At 37.3% G+C, this 24,215-nt stretch overlaps 1 protein-coding gene across 1 annotated transcript in view; it reads left to right on the top strand.

Moving 5' to 3' along the window:
* LOC103798229 (receptor-type tyrosine-protein phosphatase kappa-like) overlaps positions 1–24,215 on the top strand; it is a gene marked incomplete at both ends in the record, with an annotated part of 133,304 nt that overhangs the window by 40,712 nt on the left and 68,377 nt on the right. The window contains one exon of the mRNA XM_009070480.1: positions 4,054–4,325. Within this exon, the coding sequence (XP_009068728.1) occupies positions 4,054–4,325 (272 nt within the window). The remainder of the gene's footprint in view (positions 1–4,053; positions 4,326–24,215) is intronic.

Below are 24,215 nucleotides of genomic sequence, written 5' to 3'. Positions count from 1 at the left end.
AGAACATACTTTATGAATTTTAAAGACTGTAAACTTACAAGTATAGGGAGGACTCTTCTGGAAAATACTGAAACAAGGATGAAGCAACATCAGTGTCAAATATGCTACTGATGAGTTGTGATGCATTTTGTAACTGCATTACTGCCAGAGTAACTAAAGACGTCATACTTGAGCTCAGTGAAAAATAGGCAGTGAAAGGAATAGTTAAGAGCAATGGCTCTTTGTCCAGGCATAAATGATGACTTTGGATACTTTTCTTCTTTCATTTCTTTATAGCGTCATCCAAAGATGAAATTCATCTTTTCTGTCTTGTAAAAAGAAAAAAGGAACTTCTGCTCCTTCATGTTAAGTTTTTCTTTCTTCATTTCCCCATATATGTTGGTTGGGGTTTTTTAGGTGTTTTTTTGGTGTGGGGTGGTTTGTTTTTTTTTTTTTTTTTTTTTTTTTTTTTTGATTGTTGTTGTTGGGGTTTTTTTTTACTATTTTGGGATTTAATGAAGCAACTCACTTGCACTGACTTTCTTCTTGTAAAATATTAGTGGAAGCAGAACGCACACTAGTTGGCTTTTTGTCTTTCTTGCTTGCAAGGGAAGTAGGTGTATAGTGTTTTACATTTGCTTTTGCTTGACTTAGACCAATAACAATGGAAAAACATGCACACAAAGTCTGTCTTTACTGGGATTTAATAAAACACCTGGATAGTTGATACTATCTAACTGCTGCTCTTTACCTTTTTGGCAACTGTGATGTGTTGACCATGACCAGAATCCCACCCAACCCTTTTATTGCTTTCGTCCTCAACAGCACAAGGTGGGAAAGTAAGGTGGTTTAAGAAAAAGACAAGGAGACCACTTTTTTTTTTTTAGTTTGTTTTTTTTTTTTTTGCTAGCTTTTACACTTCTGATTCTCTCCCTGATCCTGCTGGCGAGGGAGTGAGTGAGTAGCTGCATGGTGTTTGCTTACTGGCTGGAGTTACGTCACAACTCTCATTGAATATCTCAAACAGTTAGTTAATCTTCGGGATTAATGAGATTTGTGACCATTTGTGTCATTTATACTTTGCATTTCTGCCCAGTCCAATAATATATTAAGATTTCACAATAATATAGTTATTAATAATTAATCAGATATTAGAAGTGTATATAAATGGGAACTTTAAACTCCTAACTCTTTCAATCCTATAATATTTCTTTTCAAATAAAGAATGACTTTCTTACAAAAGGTGTAAGAAAATATTTTGTATATTTTCCAAAGATATAATTTTGCTATCCAATTTACTGCATTGTTGGCTTCTGACTTTGTTGGAATGTGTAGATAACATTCCAAGAGGGTATTCCAAGAGGAGACAGAGCGAGATTATGTACATTCATGGAATATACCTTCCTAAGTTTAAAAATGGCAGGAGAGGGCAAGTAGTTTGCAAGGTGCTGAACAGATCCTTTGGATTTGTGATAAATGGTCCATGAATACTGCCTGGAGCATTTCGTGAAGTGCTGTATGACTAACATGTAGATAGGTATATGCAAATTTGCTGCCAAATATTTTACAATGATGAAAAATGAGTTTGAAAAAGTGGAGTGCTATAAAATATGTTGATACGTAGAAAAATTTATGTTGAAACTTCCAAAGTCTAGAACAGATTACTTTAGTATAGAAACAAGGTCTTTAAATACTTCTAGTTCATTTGTTATTATTTGATTGTGATTTTCTTTTCCTCTGCACTGGCTTTATCTTGAGATAAATTGAAACAACACTTCAAAAAAACCGGCAAAGGTCAATTTATGTATTCTGTTCTTTCCTTTCCCCTGCCAGATTATCTTCAGAAAAAAGTTGGAGGGTTTATATGCTTCTGTATTTTAGCTTTAGAAATGTTAAAAGTGTTTATTTTTTTTGTAGGAAAAATAAGTAGCTTTTTGTGTATTGCTTAAAAATGTTTGCAAGATAACTGTAACAGTCTAAAAGGCAATTTAGACAGCTATGGAGAATCAGTGCTAAGTGTGGAAAGCAGTCTCTGTAAAAACAAAACAATTTGCTTATATACAGCCTCCCCCTGCCACATGTGAAATATATAGTAAAAAAACTTTGAAAATCTTAATCTCTAGTCTCTCAATCATGAGTAATCATCAGGTGCTTATAAAAGCATATTTATTACTAAAATGGAGATTAAAAACAAGCATATTACTAAGTTTATTCTAGAGTCAAGGGGCATAAAAACTGCACACCACTAGATGTTGTTGGCAAACAATTTTTTTGAGCTATGTTCAGGCAATTGTCAATGGATTCTAGACCATAATCTTTAAAGACATACTATAACAGTAAATTTAGTATAATATGATTCCTTTGTGTCTTTGTAAATGGCTGTTAAATGTGAAGAATTAACCAGGAACTGCTACTTTGCCAAATTCTCTAATAAAAAAATAAATCCAATATTGGATTCTGCATATAATTCTAAATACAAAATAGCTGTTACATTCTATTAGAATTTTCTTTGAACCTTTGTTCTGAAGATGAATGTTTAAAAAAAAGATTTCAGTGCACCATGCTTCAATAAGAGCAGTTTTCATTCTGTACTATTGCTTTCTCTTTTGTTCCAGGGTTTTTCTGCACATAATTGCTTTAGAGGCTAGTAAATTAGCATCTCACACAGATGACAATGCTTATACATAAATTTTCATTTTTTTCAGGGCAACAGCTTGCCAACAATTTTCAGAATGGTTAATACAATTGTTCAGGACATACTAGAACACAATAGTTTCTTGTTGCCTAAAAACCAGAGGACAAAACTTGATGTACAAAATAATAATTTATAGGAATATACTTCAGAGAAGATTTTGCACCAATAAATGCTGATTCATGTACATATGCCCAGAACTTCTGTGAGACTACTAATTTGGCAAACATTCATAAATCTGTCACTTTTTTAGGCTGTATTTTTCATGGGTTTAATCTGAACTTTCTTCTGGAGGAAAGGCTCTTTATTGTGGTGCTCTTTAGGATGGAACGTAGAAGGAAAGTCTGTCAACATGAAGGTTCTGGAATCATTAAGCAGATGGGTAGGTAAATTTAGGTTAGGAAATTTTCCTGTAGCAATGATTCAGGTTGTATGCTGAGTTGTGTTCTTACTTGGTTGCAAGGTTTTGCGTGGCGTGCTCTGTCTAGCAAGCTTTGTTCTATGGGGTTCATTCACTAGATAGTACATGGTATGGAATTGTTGCTTTTGAAGAAATGGAGCAGCTCTAGGGGTAGATTAGATGGTAGTCTTTCTTTACCATGCATTATGCAGAGCAGCAGGGCAGACTGTTTCATCATTATGTCCTGTATAGTCTGTTGAAGCATATGATTTCCACTTTCTGCCTTTGTAACTAGACAGGCTCAGCTTGTTTTGTCTTATGTATACTTGTAATACACATTTACAAGATGGGCTCTCTTCCAACTAGAGAAACTTCTGTTATCCCCTCAAATCCATTGGCAAACAGAGTAGCAAACCCAACTTTTTAGAAGAAATTTGGTGTGGTGTCTTAAGTGAGTTATTTCCATTGCTAATGTAGTTAAAATTAAAGTCTGCCTCTTTTTTTGGGGGAGGTAAAAAAGAGTGCAATAAAGCAGCACTGAGGAATGTGCATGTTGTTATTCCATTATTTTTGTTTTCAGGAAACCTGCAGAGCAAGTTGAGATAATTTTGGCCTCAGTGATGTCAGAATAACGATTATCCTTTACTTCTCTCGTCTTTTTTTTTTTTTTTTTTCAGTCCACTTGTGATTCTATTTCCAATTATCTGATCTTGAAACAGGAGAGAGAAATGTTTGTAGGTGGAAACATCTAGATAGGCCCTCAGAAATATGTGATATATTCTGTAGATGCTGCTTCAGTGATGTTTCTGGGTATTTTTATAGCTTCCTGACTTCATGCTACTTGAGTTTTGGAATTTCTGAGATTTGAAAACTTGTGTATTTCATCCTTTTCACAGTGAACAATCAATTTCTAAGCATTTATATTTTTCCTTACTGCTGTTTTTTTTTTTTTTTTCTCCTTTCCCACTCCCCTCTTCTTTAGGATCATATATGATAGTGATTTCCTCAGACCATGATCCTGGAGAAAAGACTCGACTTCAGCTTCCAACGATGAAAGAAAATGATACTCACTGCATCGATTTCAGCTACCTTCTGTACAGCAAGAGTGGAGCAAACCCAGGCACTTTGAACATCCTGGTTAGGGTGAACAAAGGGCCGTTGGCTAATCCCATCTGGAATGTCACTGGCTCCACTGGCAAAGACTGGCTTCGAGCGGAGTTGGCTGTCAGCACTTTCTGGCCCAATGAGTATCAGGTAAGCTTGCAATAAATTTGTCCTGCTCTGTAACATTTACTGCAAGGTCCTATACAGTTTGTGTTTGCTTTGGCCTGTTCTGATAGAGTATTCTCCTGGAGTCCATAAGTGTTCTATTCAAAATAAATAATTATTTGGGGATGGGTAGTTTTTATAGCGGGTGATTGTTCAAAGTTATCTGTTATTGTATAACAGGAAAAATTAAGCTGGAAACAAGCCTTGTTAAAAGAAATGGTAAGGTTAAAGTCCAGGAACATCAAAAATTATAAACTCCCAGGAATAAATTGCCTGTGCACTGTAATTTGTACTTGTCTTCCCTCCTCTTTTGTATATGCCTGTGTTACTCTGTTTAATTACATGACCGTAAACTGTGGTTTTTTCCACATGACATTTGCTTCATTTGCTGTGCAGGCAGAATGGTGCTCACCTAATGAGCAGCTGCTCAGGACATGTTTTTATCCTGTTTGCTTGCCATGGGACAAAACCACCTGCAGTGTAGGCCTGTTGTTTGGAGGGGGGAAATTGTCTTGTTATTACTAGATGCTGTTATTTGATTTGTTTGATTAACCTGAGAAAGTACCTGCAGCTGTTTTGCTCAGTGGGTATTTGATGTGAAAGATGAATCTCATACCTGGGCATTTTTGTCCTGGTGTGTAGGAGTGGGAAGAGTTGGATTAGTTGCACTCAGACGAGTTGTTACACCATAAGGTGTTATGTGCTTACAGGCCCTTGTCTAAGGATGCTTCAGGTCATTAGTGCCCTTTCAAACAGTTTGGATGTCCAGACTGGTTATCAAATGAAGTGACTGCTTTATTAATGGTTTTATTGAATAGTAGTATTGTACGGATGTTTCTTAAAAGTACCTTTTCTAAAGTCATTTGCAATTGCTAACCATCAAAATAATGTCCAGAAATAACAAGCATCAGTGCAAGCAGCCTTACTTGTATGGTGAAACCTATGTAATTTACTGTCATTTTATGTTTTCTTTGGGTTTTGTTTCCCTGTTTTTAATGTTTTTATTTATAAATAAATTTAATCTATCAATGGTATTGAAACTGGGTAAAATTCGATTTAAAGTTCTAAAACCTGGTTCCATAAAACTTGGCTTCTGAGGAGGTGTTTTATTAACCCTTTTATGTTGCTAGAAAGTAGCTTTTGGTGTGCTTAAAAAACCCAGGAGCCTTTTATAGCAGTATAGTAGTGATCAAATATAGCAGCATTATATGCAGTAAATCAGGTTTGTGCTGACAGATGGCCAGACTTGACAATGAGATTGGTGGTTGGGGCCTTATCTTAGTGACATGGCCATTTTTCACTTACGCTATAGCCTTCACATTAGCTCTCTATAGACTGTACTTAAATTCATTCTTTCCTTTGCTTGGTCATTCGGCAGAATATTGAAATCATGTGTAAACCTGTTTATTTTTAAACAAAAATAAGCCTGGAGTAGAATCAGAGAACTGTTGGTGCAGTCTGCTGTGATTTGTGTCTGACTTGCACAATCACTTTTATTAACAGGAGAGGAAATCTGCAAGTTGTCCATGCACACCTGCTTGTTTGCACAAATAGATTTGGTGTTTTTGTGGTGTTGGTCCTTTGGGGTCTCAAGGTCAGCATTGCTTGTGGTAAATATTTGGTGGTGTGTGTTTGTTTGAAGTTGAGGTATTCTTCAGCATGGAAAGAATTTTTCGTTTTTCTCACAGGAGTTCTTTGCTGAAGAGCTCTAGCTCATGATTTTGGCACTTTGATCTACCTGTTGGTTGATGAGTTTAGCTAGCACTGAGGGAAATAAGCTCTGGTTTATTACAATAGGTTTACTGGATCAAACGGAATTTGTACCTACTTTTCTACCCTGTCCCCAGTGATAGTTAACAGTGGAAGCTTGTAGAAGAGTTCAGGAACAGGACAAACTCATGGTCAAACCTCCCCCAGAATACACTCCCTGCCTTGAGCCTATATGTGGTTCAAGAACTTTGAACTTAAGAACCTATGCAGTACCTTTCTGTACCCATATTAGTCTATAGCTTGTTTGTTTTATTTTGGTTTTTTCCCAATGATTTCAGTTTCTGGTGTCTACAGCATATAACAAGAAATTCTAATATTAATTCCATGTTAGGGACTATTCCTGTGCGTTTCTTCAAGCATGGGGCCTGTAATTCTTCAGTTGTCATACTTTACACTTAGGGAGTTTCAGCAGTCCTGTAATGATGTGATCTGTCTTCTCTCTCCTGCTAGCAAAGCATCTGCATCTTCTTTTCTGCTTGTTTAACATGTGGATGAACTCTCTAAGAAGAGGGTTTGATTAGCAAATCCCATGGGATAAAGGTTATGATTTGATTTTGATCCTTGTTAGTTCTGGAGTCCTTTTTTATCACCCTGTTGGAAATATGCCACCTTTGACCTGCCTCAAGTTTGCTTCAAAGGAAAATATTTTGGGATTGTTGTTGTTTCAACTCTGTAAATGTCTAGGAGTTTTGTCTCTCTGTTGCCTTTGTTGGTTATTACTGTAATTCATTTATTTTAATTGAGATGTTTATTCCTGTCTGTATGAGTTGTTTTGTCTAATGCTTCTCTTCATATCCCCAAATTCTCCCCTGATTTGCACAGTAGGAATTATCGAGCTGCTGAGGGTGGCCTCTTCCTCTCTGCTTCTGTCACAGTTACTTCCACTTCCTTTGCCACCTATGTCATCCTTTTTTCTTTTGATTTGGTTTGTTTGGGGTTTATTTATTTTTTTTCAACATAAGTCTCCCAAAAGTTCCTGTTTTGTATTTTTTGCATGTGTCCCCCAGCAAATTTGTTTTACTCCTGCAGGATCTCATCTGTGCTTGCTTACTGTGAAGCCCACTTTGCAATGTGAACCATGGGCTTTCCAGTTTTGGTTTTATATTACATCTCTCTGGTTTTTATAACCTTTGATGAGAAACTGATAAATAAACTCATGACTTGGAATCATAAATCACAAGCTTGTAAAAAAAGAAATTATTTGGTTTCTTTATGGTTCTTTAAAAATTCACTCAACAGTAGTGATGCTCTGTAGTTTAACAAACAGGCTGGCTAGGGTAAGAGTGATGGTGGACTTGGAAATATAGCTAGCAAAGTAAAAATATTGAACTGCACCAAACGTAAGGTCTTTTATCAGTTCAGGATGACTAATCACGTGTGACTATTGAAAAATGTGTAGGAAAACTCTAGAAGGCCAAATAATTTTCTTGCTGAATTGTGAATCCTGATTTGGATAATGAATTTGTTCTTTATTTTAATGCTGATAGTTTATAGCATTTGTAAAAGTTTAAATTTCCCCAAAAATCTTGGAAAGTTGTTATCTTTTATGAGCTTGAAAGGTCTCAAAACTGTAATAGAAGTATAACAGGAGGATGGTAGACTTAAAATTCACTAACGGTGTGTACAGTTGGGCCATATGCCACATAAGGTAGGAAACAGATTTCTTGTGAAACATGAGAATTTGTTGCCTTTTTGGATATCAGATCACTATTCTGAACTCACAGACGTGAGACTGTAAACAAGCTGCATGCAGAAAAGTTTGGGAAAGCCGGGAATTAAATTTGATTTAGTCATTCGATATATCTGAGAAAGGGGAAAGTACAGAACTACATATAGCCTGTATGAATAGCATAGAACTCAGTTATAAGCCAACTTAAGAAGAAACTCACCCTCCCAAACTCCCATGCCCTATATATAAGACAAATGTCCTTCATTATATATGGCCTTTAACCCTTAAACACCGTGTAAAATCAAGAAAATGCAAAGATCTTTGTGTAAGTTTTTGTCTGGCTGTAGAAATGAAAGCTACCTTAGTCTGCCACTACCAGCCCTACACCCATTTCTCTGGGCTCTTTTCCCCTTATTTGCTTTCACTTGGGATAACAGATAGTTTTAGACTTTTAAAATTTATTTTTAAATTCTTCCAGTTTTGAAGGATTCTCCGATGAGTAGCTGGTATTTGATTCTAGCAGAGATATAAAAATTGTTTTGTCAAAAGTGGATTAGCTTTATAAATAAAGAACTCTAAGTTAACAGTTACTAAACTGAGAAGAGCTTTTTTTTTTTTTCTGTTTACAGTTAAACTTGCAACATCTTGTGTTTGGTAGGGAGTATAAGTCACTGAAATGTTCCTCATATAGGTGCATCTTTCTTTAGTACTCCTTTTGTGGAATAACTCCCTTGACAATACTTGGTTTTCAAGAATTTAAGGTTACTGTCCATAAACTATTTTGTTCCTAATTCATTAATGCACAGTGAAATGGCTTATACATTTGTTTGTTTCTTTTGTCTTCCTGCTTTCCTTCACCTTTTTCACCAGTTAAAAGCACTTTTAACTGTCTCACTGCTTACTACTATCTCTACTGATTAAAATTTTTCCCTTTGGAAATATCTCCAAATAGGAATGATGTTGCTTTCTCATCAGAAACACTATCTAAACCCCTAAGTGTTCTCCTGACTTTTACTTACTAGACAGCACTTATTCAGAAGACTTTTTCTTGATACAGTTAATAGAAGATTTACTGAGAGAAATGCTTTTTTTATAATGAACTTTCTTACTGCATCTCCAAGACATGCTGGTACAATCAAAACACCATCTTTTTGAACTGCTAGGATAAACATGAATGCGTGCAAACATATCTGTCACATTTCTGTCTCATTTCTTCCAAGATATTTATTGATTTGGTGAGGACAAAGAAAGCTTAAGTTCAAATAGAGTGATTACCAGCACCATTTAAATAATTTAGTTCTGTAGATCACAAAGCACTTAGAGCTCTCAAAGGACTTGTACAAATACTGTCTCATTCCAGTCTTCTAACTGGAAAATCATAGTGCAGGGAGTGAAAGTGAGCATTGCACAAACAAGCCCAGTCACAGTTGAGGTGTCAGTCTCCAGGTTTTCAGTCACATTATAAGTATTGGAGATTTCTTGGAAGCTCTTTCTTTTTTTCTTAGAAATTGCAGTTCTGGTCTTGACTTAGTTCAGGTCTGTGGCATTGTTTCAGTAAGGTATATTCTGCAGCCTAGCTGCAATGTGCTTTTCTTCCATCCACGGTTAATTAATTTATGAGCACAGGAACTTCCTGAGGGATAAAGGAATGATGGTGGTGGAAAAGCAGGTAAATGTTGGTGATATATGCTGTTGGCCTCTCCCCCATCTGTTGTGTTGTGTCTCCTGCCACTTCCCCTCCCTTTATTTTTTCTTTTTATTCTGGAGAACTTTACAATTGTCTTATGGAGATGTATATAATCACTTTCCTAGCTTGGTGGGTTTGATTTTTGTTAGCCTGTTTTGGAGAGACCCAGTTTATTTTGGGATCTGCTATATTAAAAAAGAGCCAATATGATAAATTAGTATCAAAGAATTTTTACAATTAAAAATAGCAGTGATTGTTAATCAGGTAAACTCTGTCAGCCTTGTCTAAGTGAGCCAAGCTGTACTTCACCATTCCAAGCAGAGATGGCTCTGCCTCTGCAAAACTCTGATAACTCCATTCCAGCATGGATATAGAAGAAATTACTTTGGATGCCTTGGTTTTTACAGGGTAAGGAACTGTTGAGTCTGAGCAATTGCTTCTGTTGCTCTATTCTTAGTCGTGTGCTGAAGAAAAATTGAATTTGCAGAATTTGGAAGCTAAAATGTTTGTATGCTGAAAAAGGAAATTTTACCAGTTTAGTTCTTCCCTCTTTCCACGGCTTTTCTTTCTGTTACGTTGCAGTCTGTGAGTAGTTCTGGGTTTCCTGTGCTGAGTGTATGATCTGAACTTAAAAGCAGAGTAGCAATGTTGCAGTTGAAGTACTGAAATGTTGTAAGGAATTGTTTGGCTATATATACGAGACATTCAATTCCATCAAATAATATAGTACCAACAAGGCTGATGAAAATTTTGAGTTTATTCACTCTTCCTGCAAAATAGTGAATTATCTTCAGGATGAAGCGATGAAAATTTACTAGATTCTTGGTGTTTCCAAAGCCAGTGAAAGATTTGGAGGTTAACATGCTGTATGAGTCCATTTTATGAATTATCTGTAATTGCTTAAAAGTCTTAGGTGGAAAACTCCTGAAGTCTTTCTTTGAGATGTAATATTTTTAGCCATACATAATTTCTTATGAAATATATGTGACTTTAGCCTCAACATTCTTCAAGAATCATTCCATGCATCTGCATGGTGGTATGCAAATTTTGTATTAACCTTGATTACCAAGATTATGAAAAGCATTCCCATCCCCATCATACAGCAGGCAGTGTCAGGCAGTGAAGCAAAAAACACACTATTGCTAATCAGCCATCTCAGAGTGCCTGATTCAGTTTTTTTCAGAAATACAAGATTAACTTAAATTGTGGTGTATAAATAAAGAAGTTCTTGATATGGTTCTTTTTGTCAAGATTTTTTTCTTTTTTTAGGATTTTAGTCTGTAAAATATAATTGGAAAGCATAATTACTTGTTACATAAGAAGCTCAGATCTTGTCATATTTTTATCAGCTTCTGCAAGATTCTGTCCCTTTCTAAGAAAAATTGCGAATATCACACTATCAAGGAGCTGGCAATGATATACCCTTCCACTCAGGTCTTTTATTCACATGAAAAGTGAAATGAATGAAAGAGGGTTATGACTGAAATCAGTGATATATGCTTGAAGTAGATGGTTAAAGGAAAGCAGAAACTGATAATACTTTCATTTTATTATATGGGTTCTGAAAAGATTGAGTAATGAATTGTCCTCTGCTAGGGGTTTCCAGACTACCCCTAGGTGAAAGTAAATAACAGGAAAAAAATATAATAGTGCAATATTGAATCCTTATCAAAAAGTTCACTAAAATCTCTGCACTTCAAAAGTTCTTTAGTCTTGAAGAGTCAGGGGTTTCAGTTTAAAAGTCTGAACTCATCAATTCATCACTGATATGATGTATTGTTACATAATTTTTGCTGTGAAGCATTGTATGCTGCTAGATATCTGAATTTTCCCTGACCACCCCCAATCCACCAGTGCCTCTCTTGGTGTCATGGTTTAAGCCCAGCTAGCAACTAAGCCCCACACAGTCCCTTGCTCACTCACTTCCACCTTCCTGATTGGATGGAGGAGAGAATTGTAAGGGTAAAAGGGACAAAACTTGTGTGTTAAGAAAAAGATAGTTTAATAGGCAAAGCAAAAGCTGTGAGTGCATGCAAATCAAACCAAGGAAATAATTCACCACTTCCCCTGGGCAAGGGCAAGGGTTCAGCCATCTCCAGAAAAGCAGGGCTGCATCACCTGTAACAGTGGCTTGTGAAGTCAAATGCCATCACTGAATGTCCCCCCCTTACTCCTTCTCCCAGCTTTATATGCTGAGTATGACCCCATATGGTGTGGGGTATCCCTTTGGTCAGTTGTGGGGGGAGATGGAGTGTGTCAGCTGTCCCAGCTGTGTCCCCTCCCAACTTTTTGTACTCTCAGCTTCCTCTCTGAGCAGGTGGGGTGAGAAGCAGAAAATGCCTTGGCTCTATGTAAGGACTGCTCAGCAGTAACTAAAACATCTTTGTGTAACCAGCACTGTTTCTAGCACAAATCCAAAACATAGCCACATAACAGCTACTATGGAGAAAATGAACTCTACCCCAGCCAAAACCAGCATAGTTGGAAAAAAATAATACTGAGAATTATGCAGCCACTTAACTTTCTTTTTGTCCTTTTCTGACTTTTATTATTTAGAGCAAGTTGAAGTGCTCTAGAAGAAATTTTTGAGTATATGCACACTACACTAAAATGTGTTGCTTGTTTTGATGGGCTTTTTTTTGAATATTTTCTTTTTCTAATGCTAAATGGTGAACAAGCCCGAGGCTTGGAGCAAAGTCAAAAGGTATTCTTGATCAGAGTAGTATGCAACAGGAATCCCATGTTGACTGGTGATATGACCTCCTCAGAGAGAAATAAGTACCTCATATCTTTATAATTCACTCTACCCTGTAGGTGCTTATTTTCTGAAGTTTAGACTTTGTTTGAGGTGACATTGAAAAAACAACTGATGTGGTTGCTCTGAAGGAGAAGATAATCAAAATTCAAAGATCGGGGGAAAAGTTTATCAATTAATTTGTGCTAAAATCACATTCTGATCAAATGTGCCATGTCCATGTATTTAAATAAATACACAAGCAAACAAACAATTATTGTTGAATTTCCTGCTTTGTCCAAAGATACTACAAAGCATTTTAAAGTTGTCCCCATTCTCCCTGTCCTCTCTTACAAGGGTGAAGTAAATTTACCCCTATTCTGGAAGTTCTGAAATGCCATCTGAGGCAGAACAGTTTTCTGACCCTAGTACAGTGATGTTTGCAAACTGGTAGTTGCCCATGGAATGTAGAGCAATGTCGCAGTCAGGCAGAGTCCTCTAGGCTCAAAGCCAGGAATGGTTGCGTTGTGTTCTTTCCAGACATGTTATTTTCTTCTTTGAGAGCTCTCCCCCTTATTCCTAGTCAGTTACAGAGCTCCTTCACTATTTTCTTTACATGTCTTTATGCGCAGCTCCTGGAAAGCTTAAAGAATTGGTATAAAACTTGTTGGAGTGGATTTCTTCAGCAAAATACCTTTGCTACCTAAAAGAAACCCTCTACAACCCAAGCTGGTTTTTATCCTGGTGTGTTTTTGCTTGTTTAGTTTTTGTGGCCTCGGTGTCTCCTGGAGTCTTTCGTATGCCATCCATGAGACCTTTTCATGTACTATTCATTTGCTGGAATGTGTTCTGTAGTTGGAAACCTTTTTGGTTTTAAGGTTTACTGTTGCTCTCTGAGGGTTTGTTGGTGCATGCGCCAGGATTACCACATCTCTACCTGTGTCTCAAACAAGCAACTGCAAAGAGAAGCCCAACACACAGCTCTTTCTCTGTGTTCAGCTGGGGCAGTGCATTAGTGCTTGACAACTGTAAGGCAGAGCAAAGACACGTTTTGCACACTGGTGGAGGGTACAGATTGTGTGGACATCACTGCTAATGCAGAGCAGAGGAGTTAATGGAGTTGTTGCAGCATCACTTTACTGACCTGCTGCAGTGTGAACATCCTATTTACTGGAGGTAATTGTGTGTTGCTGTTTGGTGCTTGTGTGTGAGCTACCTTTAGAAATTTCAAAATGTAGCTTTTAGCCTTGAGTCAACTTTTTGTTGTCTTTGCCATGTTCATCAGGCAATGCAGGTATCTCACAGGTTGTGCATTATTCAGTAGGTATTGTCTGTTGGAAGAAAACTGTCACCTGGAAGTAGTAGTAGCAGCTTTGCTGCTATTTATGGAATGAAATTATTTACAAGCAATGAAAGCATATTTGGTCAATGTAAACAACCATGATAAGCCTTAAAAAAAAAGAAATGATACAAATCCTGTAAAGCCAGTTTTGCCAGTGCATTGTGTAGTTACTGGAAGAGGAATCAAATACTAGGGGTTTTGTGGTCTTGAGCTGTAAGACAGAACAAGAGAAATTTTGTAACTCAGTGGAGGTGTGGGTTTCTGGGAGTATCATCCTGTCACTGGCTTTTGGGGAAGGGAGAAGAAACAGAGGTTGTGCCAGATGCAGCAGCAGATACCTAAAGGAACTACTTGCCTAGAGCATTTCTAGTGTGATTTGCCAACAATAGAAGAGGAGAAAGGAATGAGTGACTATGCTTTATCTTCCAGCTGCCAATCTTCAGTAAAGCACATTTTATCTGGTGTACGTGATTGCCCTTTGTGTGTGCATTATGCTCATGTCATGTAACTTTGCTAGGTTTGATCATTAGTAGATTGGGTTGGACCTGATTAGCTTCAGGTATTGTGATTTACTGGTTAACTTCAGAATTGGATTTCATCTGAAAGTGAAAAAATGCCAACAAACAAACCCAAGCCCCAAATACCCCAAAACCTAAAGTCTTTGCAGACTTTAAGGCAGGAATGAAGACAGATAATCTTTATTTAGTCTGATTCTTTTATTCTTTTTGAGAATTTAAAGGCATACATGCTCTTATCTACACCCTCTCACATGAGTGAACCCCTGTCTGCCACCCCCTTCTCTTTTACCCTGTTTAGGCAATTGCTGTAAACTTTCCAGACTTCAGGAAATGAATTAAGGAACAGTTGTAACCTGCATTGTTTGTCTTTTCCCCTCTTTATTTTAAATTGACTGAATTGCCAAGTGGTTCACTCATGCAGAGGTTTAGTGGTTTAAGAAAATCAGCTACTGATGCTCTTGAATTGTCATGTTTAGCTTTGATGAATTGAACTCTGGTGTTTCTCTAATTCTGGTTCATTACAGTGCAGGCACTGCACTGCGTGTCTGAAGAGCAAGCCAAGGAGCAGGCAGGTCTTACCTTCAGAGGGGTAGGGAGGGCAACACTACTGTGGTCACTGCTTCTCTTTCCTGCTGCATCAACAGCTGCAGGCAGGCGGGCTGGAGTGCTCTCTCCCCCTGCTATTGTCTCTTTTCCAGCTTTCCCAGCTGCTGCCCTTGGAAGTCAGTGTTGGTCTTCCTACTGCACTGCCACAGGTCCCTACCCTGCTGTGAAACTGAACACTTCCAGGGAGATGTCTGGTGGTCTTTGATGGAGTGAATATGTACTGCTATTTACACTATCCTTGAACATGTAAGGAACATGCAAACACAAAGAACATTGTGCTTCTTAGAATTAAATAAAACAGTAATTAATAATGATGAAAAATAATGCCACCACCAAAAAGCCATTCACTAAACACTCCCTTTGTCCATAATGGTAAGCCAAGGGGATGACAAGTTGCTGTAACTATATTTCTAGTGTTTTTAATGTAAATTTTCAAGCATGGTAACAATCTGTTGTTTGGTTTCCTACTAATCTTGATGAGAGCGATAGGAGTTTACTCTATTTTACTAAATCTATTTCCTATATGAACTGAATTATTGAGCTGTCTTGTCATGTACTGAAAGCTGTGATAAGTTATCAAAATTTGGAGGGTTTTGGGTTTTTTTTTGATGCAGGTTGAATTATCAAGGAGCTTGCAATGCATTTGCAAGAATGTTTTCTATGACTTAACACAGAAATCAGAACAAAACTGGAATGTGCTTGGTTGGCACATTTCTCTTTTAACTAAAAATGGAAAACACCGAATCTGGCAGTGGATTTACGTATGATGCGGTTGGTGTGTATATGAGCATGTGTTTGCATGTGCCTAGGTTTTTACTTTTGTTTTTATAAGGATAAAAATGAACCTGAAAGTCAAGCATCATCTTTGGTCCTGGACTTAATTATGAGATCTTGCCAGCATATATATTAACAATGAAAGGGAATAAGGTTTAGCAGCAGCTGTCTGGTTTTCCATAAAGAGCTGGAACATCAGATGGGCTTATCTCGGTAGCACTGAATTCAATCTGAATTACACTGCTCAAGTGTTGATTTAGTACTATTTGTCCAAAGTATAACATGTAGTATAAGCAACATTTTTTCTAAAGGCTATGTGGGTAGTTTAAGCTTTATGTTTGTTGTGTTTCAGGAATCCTAGTGAAATGGAACATGGCATGCATTTTAATATATTATTTGTTTACATATGTTAGATAGTGTGGCATACCAAATTTTTTTTTTTTGTTGCAACGTGCTAAGTTGGTATTTTGTCACAACAAAACATTTAAACCAGACACACAAGCTTTCTTTGACTGCAGCTATAGAGAACCATCAGTTGGGTTCAGTATATTTGATTGAAGAACTGGCCTCCAAATTAGAAATGTTTCTTTTTTTCCTTTTTCAAAATTTTAACAGTAAAGCTTTAATTTTCCAGAAATGCGCCTTTAACCGCCCCCCCCCGCCCCCCTCCTTTTTTTTGTTTAGGTTCTTTTTTCCCCCCTCTTGTTGAGGATATTGCATGTGGTAAGTAGTATGAAAAATAGTACTGAAAAGTGTGGATGCTTCAGAACCTTGTTGGTACCAATCAGATCTCCGAAAAATCTGCTGAAATACAGGTCTTTTCAGGCTCCTGCTTCTAAAGTTAGGGAACATTTTATTTCAAGCATGTATATGTCTTGCTCATTTTCATATAGGAGTGACAGAATCAGTAGCAGAGGCAATAACTTTAGTTTATTTTTCTGTGAATCTGAAAATGTCAGTGTAATCTAGGTATAGATATTCCTAATAACCACATAAAGGGTTATAATTTTACTCAAAAGTAAAGTCATAGCAAAGTAATTTTCTTCTCTAGCTTAATTAGCTTGTTAATTAAATTGGGAAAACTAGCTTGTCCATTTTTAAATCCAGAGCAATTTTGCTACAGCAAGCGTATTGTAATGTTAAAACTGGTTCTGCAAGTGCTGTGTATGGCTAAGATTCAAGAGCAGATTCCCTTTTATAAAACAACTTCAACATAAACTCTGCAGAAACCACCTTAGTAACTAATGTAGTGCAAATCCTTCACGTTCTCCACATTTTTGTCTGATAAGTTTGAGAAAAAGCATACTTTGGTTTGAGCACATAAAAAATACGTTGTGTCATTTTGCAAGTGCAGCCTCCTCCCCTCTGTGCAGTTTGGCTTCCTTCCTGAGCAGGTTCTTGCTATATCAGTAAAAAATATATATATTGCAAAATAAAAATTGCAAGCTCCCCAAAACAAAGCCTAACTACACCACACAGCAAAAAAATAAGTCTTTGTATTCTGGGCTGTTGAGTTGTCTATGTTCGCTGAAGAGTGTGATGCTTCCCCACTGTGTGAGGGGACAAGGTTACACAGCCAAGGGTAAGGGAGAAAGGAAGGGAGTGGTTTTGGGATCAGGAGGCTTCAACATTTTTTAGCCCATGGGTCATTGTGGCACTGCTTTTGATGCTGTGACCTGGGCTTGCTTAACTGGGGCAGTGGCAAAACTGCCTGAGACTTCTGACTTGATGCTGCACTCAGCAAGTCAGCCCTATTGATTTGTGGGGAAACAAAAAGCTGCATTTCCATTTAAGATCTGGGAGGTTGTTTTCTCGGGGGTGGTTGGGAGGGAACCTTGTGCCAGCTGTGTTTGGGGACTTGACTTGACTTTAGGCAGGTTTGTAGCCTTTGTGTTCTGGAAGGGAATTTTCTGAACCCATAACAAATGCAAAATGCTGTAGGGCTTTTTTCTCGGAAATCTACAGGCTGCCACGAAGGGATAAATCACAGGTAAGGCTCCAAATGTGAGCATCAGCAAAGCACAAGTTGCTGGAGCAGTCAGCACCAGAAGGCAAAGGTGAGGATGGAAAGTTGCCACTTGACCTGCAGCTTTCTGGAGCTGGGGCTTCACTATTAAGCAACAAATCTTTCTTGGAGGCAGCATTTAATGGGCAGTTAAGTTGCCTCTGAAGCACTGATGGCAACAAGAACTGAATGTAGCAGTATTTCTAGGGAGAGTTTATTTTTAGCAAAAATTGTTAATGATTTACTTTCAGAAAAAATATGTTACAGTGAGAGTAGAATCTGCTTCCTCAAGTGTCGTCAATAGGTTTACTGTGTTTGCAAAACAAAATGAAAATTAGAAGTAAAAAATGGTGTTTACTTTTTTCAAGTGCAACAAAAAATCAAGTACAGTTTTTGTAAAAATGTGAAAACAGATCAATTTCAAATCATATAAACTGGGAACTGTAATAATTTGTTTGGCAGAGTCAATTTATTCCAGAGCGAGAACAGGACTAGATACTTCATGCCTCCAAAGATCACATAGGGGAGGTGTGCAGCTGCAAATGGAGTTCATTTGTGTAGAAGCTCTAAGCTGAAATTACTTTTTTTTCCCCTAGTACTTTGCTGGAAGTGCTAGATAAAGCTGAACATCTGAAAAATAGTCCTGGAAAGCTTACCCAGCATAGACACAGGACGTCTAGTTTTTCATTGGTATCATTCCTATAGTTTCAAATCAAATTAGTTTATTAAAGGAAATGACACAGTTTGTGTGTAAGTTAAATTGTGGTTTCATTTGACTACTTCACTTTTATTAGTTCAATTACTGTAATTTTAAATGTAGTAATTTTTCATGGTGTACAAAGGAGCCTTATAGCAGAACTTAATTGCTTTTCTCAGTTCTTTAGTTTCATGTAAATATTGTGATTTGAGTTGCTAAGTAATTTTTACTGATGTTATTTAATGTTGAAGTTTTTGCAGGTGTTTCCTCCTTTAGTTTCATAGCATTGATATTTAATACATAATTTAACTTTAACATTTAAAGCTGTAGAAGTTGTTGTATCTCTGCTTTAATATAGTTACAAAGTTGAGCTGGCTGTGTAGAGAATAGGAATGAAATTTGGTTGCAAGGCTGATACAGATCACCTGCAGAAATGTGCTAAGTATTCAGGAAATAAAGTTTCCTAGACTTTTTTGTGTATAGTATTTTAAAATAAATGCTGAAAAAAGGGTGCTGAATAAGTCTGTATTCTAGATGCTATTCTGGTATAATTTTTTTTCAGGAAGGGATTGATAGTCCTCTGAAATTTTCCAGGGAGAATTTTTACAAACCCTAGTTAAAATAAGGTGTTACTGATAAGCCCAGGTGTAGTTTTTTAGTGGGCTTTCTTATGGTTTTACTTACTGTTGTTTCTTCTGTTAGCTAATGTACTTAAGCTTTGATTTTTCTTAGTATTAGGAATACGTATCATGTGGCTGCCATTGAAGGCAAGTTCCCACGTAACAGTGGAAATGGTGTTTCCTCTTTACTTACTCTTATTGCCATGGCAGATAGTAGTAATTGAAGGCAACCTTCAGGATTGTGTTTTAGTTTCTCTTTAAGGTTTTGTTTCTCAATCCATTTAAAATGAAAAATACTCCACTATGTTTCATCTCTCAATTGTGTGTTGCTATGTTATCTCTTCTCTGACACCATGCCTGGTAGTAGCTTCATAGACAACATGAGATGCTTCTCCCAAATTACAAAAGATTCAAACTCCTATCAACTTTTTTTCCTACCTTGTCTTCCCTTGTCATCTTTTGCCTAATTTTTAAATTCATCACCCACACTATAGCATTCAGTATTTTAATTTTACAAATGAATCTTTCCTATTTTTCTCAAAGGAGTAATTTGCTCCTTCATGCTTGATTTCTTTTGTATAAATGAGCTGTTGGTATTGTGCTGGTTGTAAACTTCCTTTTCTAAGGATGATTGATATTGAGCCAGTATGCTACAGCATGATGTAGGCCAAGGAAAACATTAGTCCTGAAAACAAGTAACAACTCAGTTTGAAAATGAATTGGTCTGTCTTTTCTGTTTAGCTGCAGCATCCCAGGAAATGCATTTACTGAAGTGAAATGTAAACAGTTTTTAAGAACTAGTCTTTGATAACTGATATAGGTATTTTGTGCACCATTAATCTTTGTCATGACCTGCAGGCATGTGCCTATCACTGCAATCAGCCTGTTAAGACCCTTTGGTAACAGTGATTCACTACCTGCATGTGTCACCGCAGCAGCTCTAGGTTGTCAGTGTTAGACAGAGAAGAGGACGAGGCGTGTCAAGTGAGTGTCATACTATAATGATTTGCATGGGGTGTGTTAAAAAGTGGTCTACCAGCATATTCCCAGTGAAATGAAAGCTGACAATTTAGGTGTATATAAGCCCAAATCAGCAATAAAACACAGCCAGAATGCAGTACGGTGTGACTATGACAACTACAGATGTGGTGGAATTACAAGTTCAAGAAGTCCCCAAGGTCCAGTGTGCTAACTGCGTTCAGCCTCTTGCATTCCAATTTGTAACACAGCCAGCAGTTCCAGATTGCATAGCATCACACTGGGCATGAAGATACAGGCCACACTACACCCTCCTTAGTCCTTCGAAGGACACAAATACAGATGTAGTGATAGCAATGCATAGCTGGAGAATAAAGGGATTTTTCATAATAATAAGGCAATCTGCATGCAGAATGCTTGTGATAGATATGGTGTTAACTTAGCATGCATTTTCATACAGTAAACATTGAGAATTAATGGCAGTTCTTACTTGAAAATAACATGATGTGTATATTTTGCATGTTTAGCTTCTATAAAGAACTGAAGCTGTGGAATGAAGGTAATGCTGCCATATATAATGTTAGTTAGCAGCACAGAGACTTAATTTTTAGGTGTCTTCAGCTGTTATTACTAATACAAGGATAAAAATAAGTTAAATGATATTTGTTTGTAATAATCCAGTACTGTAATTTTCCAGTTTCAAACATTTAAGACAAGCTTTATTCACGCATAGCAGGTTTATGCTTTAAACCACTGTGTAGTCTGGTATTCCTGTGTGCCTCTTGAACAGGCACGTGATAAAAATAGCCTCCCAGTCCAGATAGGGCATTTTTGGGCTGCTTTCAGAAGGAGTTGACTTTGTGAGCCAGAGCCATATTGATTTGCTTCTAGTTGGGACGAGTCTATTCTATCAGTGCCCTGTGCCTTGTTGGTTTTGTTGCTCTTGCTGAATGGCAATTCCAGGGCAAAACTGAAAAATTCTCACAAGGATGCAATTGCTCTCTTTTACCTTAAAATCACTTCCATCAGAAATAAAAGATGATTGCTCTCAGTGTGTAGCTATTGGTAGTGTACTATCATGTCATCTTAGTTCAGATTTTCACTTATTCAAGAGGCCAAGGCAGAGGAAGGATCCGAGATGACAGTGGTGCTAAGCTGAGCTCATCAAAGCCGCAAAGGTTTTACAGTTTGCCTGCCAAAGACACAGCTGAGCTGCAGTGAAAAAGCAATTAATTTCCTCAAGATAAAAGAACCTTTTGATAGACATGTGGTTTAATCCAACTCCCTAAATTAATATGAAACATAAGAGTAAAAAGGTTCTGCATCTGTCCATGTAGCTACACTTGTTTGACATGTAATTTCTTCTTCTCCCTCTGATTTCTGAAGGACAAGGCCATGCTGGCAGATTCTGCATTGTGTAGATAGTGGATCCTATTGTGATGAGTCGTGGAGGTTGGTTTATATTTAGTTATTCATAAGCACCCACAACTGAATAGTTCTTTATTTGTGTACTTTTATTTCAAAATATTATATTTCTGTCCACTCTTAGCTACTGGTTCTGCAAGAATGGCCTCACCTTGGACTTGTGCAAACAGCTGTACAGAGTAACTGCATGTAGACAAGATGATAATCTTTCCTGTTGAGTATAAATACATATTTATCCAAGTAGCTGAAACTGTTAACAGATGGCAGATGGAAGTTAAAACATATTGTGTGCGCTGCTCCTTCTTTCTGTGTTCTTCCCCCCACCTCTATTTGGGGAAACCAGAGAGAGAATTATCATGGGTTCTTGAATAGTGGATGTAGCTATTCTGCCAAGGAACTTTCAAACACTCTGCTTCCAACAAAAGAGTTTTAATGTTCTCCTGCATTTTCAGAATTGGAAAATAACAGTTCTGAGAAAAAACATCATAGCAACTCCTTGTCATCTATTTAGAGCAGAACATAGATATTTGCAAGACGGAATGTCAATCAGGATTTGAAGTGATGATTTTTTTTTAGTCCATTTGAATAGAGCAGTACTTAATTCTGCCAATGTTATAAGGATCTTAAAATGCTTAACTTACTGTTCAGAACAGTAATTTTTGAAACCATTTTGAAGGAGATACAGAATCTTGAACCTCTAATTATTTTTTGTAAGAAGATGAGGGAAAACCTTCCTTCCTTGAAGTATATTAAGCAGTACACCTTCTTAGTCACACTGCTCAAAGGGTCATTTTCTTCTGTACCTTGTAGCAATTGAATAAAATCCTCTACAGTTCTGGAAGCTCATTTGCCTTTTATTTCTTTTTTATTTCACTTTTAACATCTATCCCAGCACAGAACTAGTGAAGTATTTTTAGTGGTTTTTTTTGAAGTATGTTGAAGGCCATTGGTCATTTGGAAGTATAAGTGCTTCTGTTTTAATAAGAAACACTTGGAAGGGACTGAGGGTGACAGTAATTTGAAATGACAGATAAGTTCTGATGTTCATTGCCATCTTGTTAAGTTAGTGTGAGCTGCAGTTACTCTTAAGCAAGTTGTATGGGTTAGCTGTCAGAGGTGAAGTTTGGGAACCCTGTGGTTTCCATGTATTTTTTTTGTTTTTCTACTTCACTGGGGATTCATTTGCTTTCTCTGAAGTGTTTCAGTTTTCTATTACCTTGTTATTCTCTCCCCATGATAACTGTTTTTTCACTTGAAGTTAGGGTTAATGGTGGGTTTAGTATACGATACCAGATAAAAATGGTAGGAAACATTCAGTGATTTCTTTGCTCGACTTCTTGCCTGAATTACAGCACATCTTCAGAGAAGTGACTATTTTTTCAATAGGAAGACTTCATTCACCCACTTTTCTCATCTAAAGTGCAGGAAACCTGGTGGGCAGGTTTTACAGGCGAGCAGTACAGACAGATTAAAACTGTCAGAAGACTGACATTTGAAAATTCGAGGAACTGCAGTTTGAACTTCACTTACTGAAGGCGTAGGAACATCCTTGGGGCATGGTTGTAAAATGAGGCAGTCAAGCCTGCCTGCCGTTTCACATGATATTACGTACATATTCACCTTTCCACCATCTCCAGCGTAAGTCAAACAGTGTCTTCTTGGCCCCAGACAGCTTCCCAGTGTTTATAGGGGAAATACTACCTGGTCACAGCAAAGTATGAGCCTGCTTCATCTGTGATTTCAGTTTTGTTATTGCCCAGAAAAGGTGAACTTGTTAGACTTCTGATTTACTTAACTTAGTTGTTTCCTTCATGCATAGACCTGTATTGCATGAGCATTGAAAGAAAGCAGGGCTGGAGAAGAGGAGAGGGCACTTTTGCCAGCCCTAGAGGTCAGTGAGGGGCTCTCGCCTGTCTGTGGCTGTGCAGGGCCACTGCTCCTGCTCTGTATGCTTTGAATCTTGTTGGACCAGCCATCTGGTTTAACCCCTTAGCCTGGCAGTAAAGCCTAACCCTGCAATAAAAGCCAGCAGAGCACCTGGGCTTCTGGAGGGATGAGCTTTGGTGCTGGCAGTAGGTAGGCCATGCACTGGGCACTCAGGAGCAGTGAGATTAAGAAGGAAACCTTCCCTTGCTGGTGGGAAGGTGTCAATGGTGTCAGCTGCTTGTTAAAATGTGGCCAGAGCTATCCAAATTTCAGGAAAGCAATCTCTTGTTTTGCCTTTGAAGTTTGTTATGATTTCTTAGCTCATTTAAAACACTTAGTTATGTTTACATATCTGTGAATCCTCAGTGTTTCTTAACATGATCAAAAGCTGAAAATTACAAATCGCTGCAAACAGACACTTGTTAGAAACCAAATACGTGAGGGATCTGAAAATAATCCTATGAATGCCATCTCTATTTTTAGTACTTAGCAGTATTTTTTCAGCAAGCAGGGATCTGTTTTTGAGGCTCTGAAACAAAAATAAAGGCATTTTCGTAGGTCTGTGTACTAAAAACTGAGCACTCTGTGTTAACTTTGGAAAAAAAACCCAAAACAATCACCTGTTATGTGTGCTGTGTCCCAGAGATCCCTTTAATGATTCATTGTCAGTCACTGTTCATCTCGGAATGCTCATGTTTAAAACTTTGCTCAGTGTAAATGGGCTTTATAATGCAGTTTGACTGATTACTCTAAAACCATTTCATTTAAATCTGGTCAGTCAGAATGATACAAAATTGTGTTTACTGGTCTGGAAAAATAATTTTTGCTGCATGTTTCTAAACATACTCTTCACTTTCCGCTTTGACGCTCAAATTATCATTACCCTCTAGTAACTGCCCTAATAGTAACCACAACTATCTAAAGATAGTTATTTTAAAAATTATGTCGTTATTTAAATAATTTTTTAAAACCCTTAAAAGCGTTTGGAAGTAGCACTTACCATGTAGTAAAGATGGGGAGGCTGATATGGAATAAGCTATAATTAACAGCTGCTTCTGTTTTCAAAAGACACCTTTAAATATGTTTTTCATATTAGAATTTGAAGAGAGACAACTCCCAATGAT

The sequence above is a fragment of the Acanthisitta chloris genome, unplaced genomic scaffold (genome assembly GCF_000695815.1).
Source record: "Acanthisitta chloris isolate BGI_N310 unplaced genomic scaffold, ASM69581v1 scaffold7302, whole genome shotgun sequence".
Taxonomy (NCBI): domain Eukaryota; kingdom Metazoa; phylum Chordata; class Aves; order Passeriformes; family Acanthisittidae; genus Acanthisitta; species Acanthisitta chloris.
The sequence above is the reverse complement of the archived record's forward strand: the minus strand, read 5'-3'. Positions and strand labels throughout refer to the sequence as shown.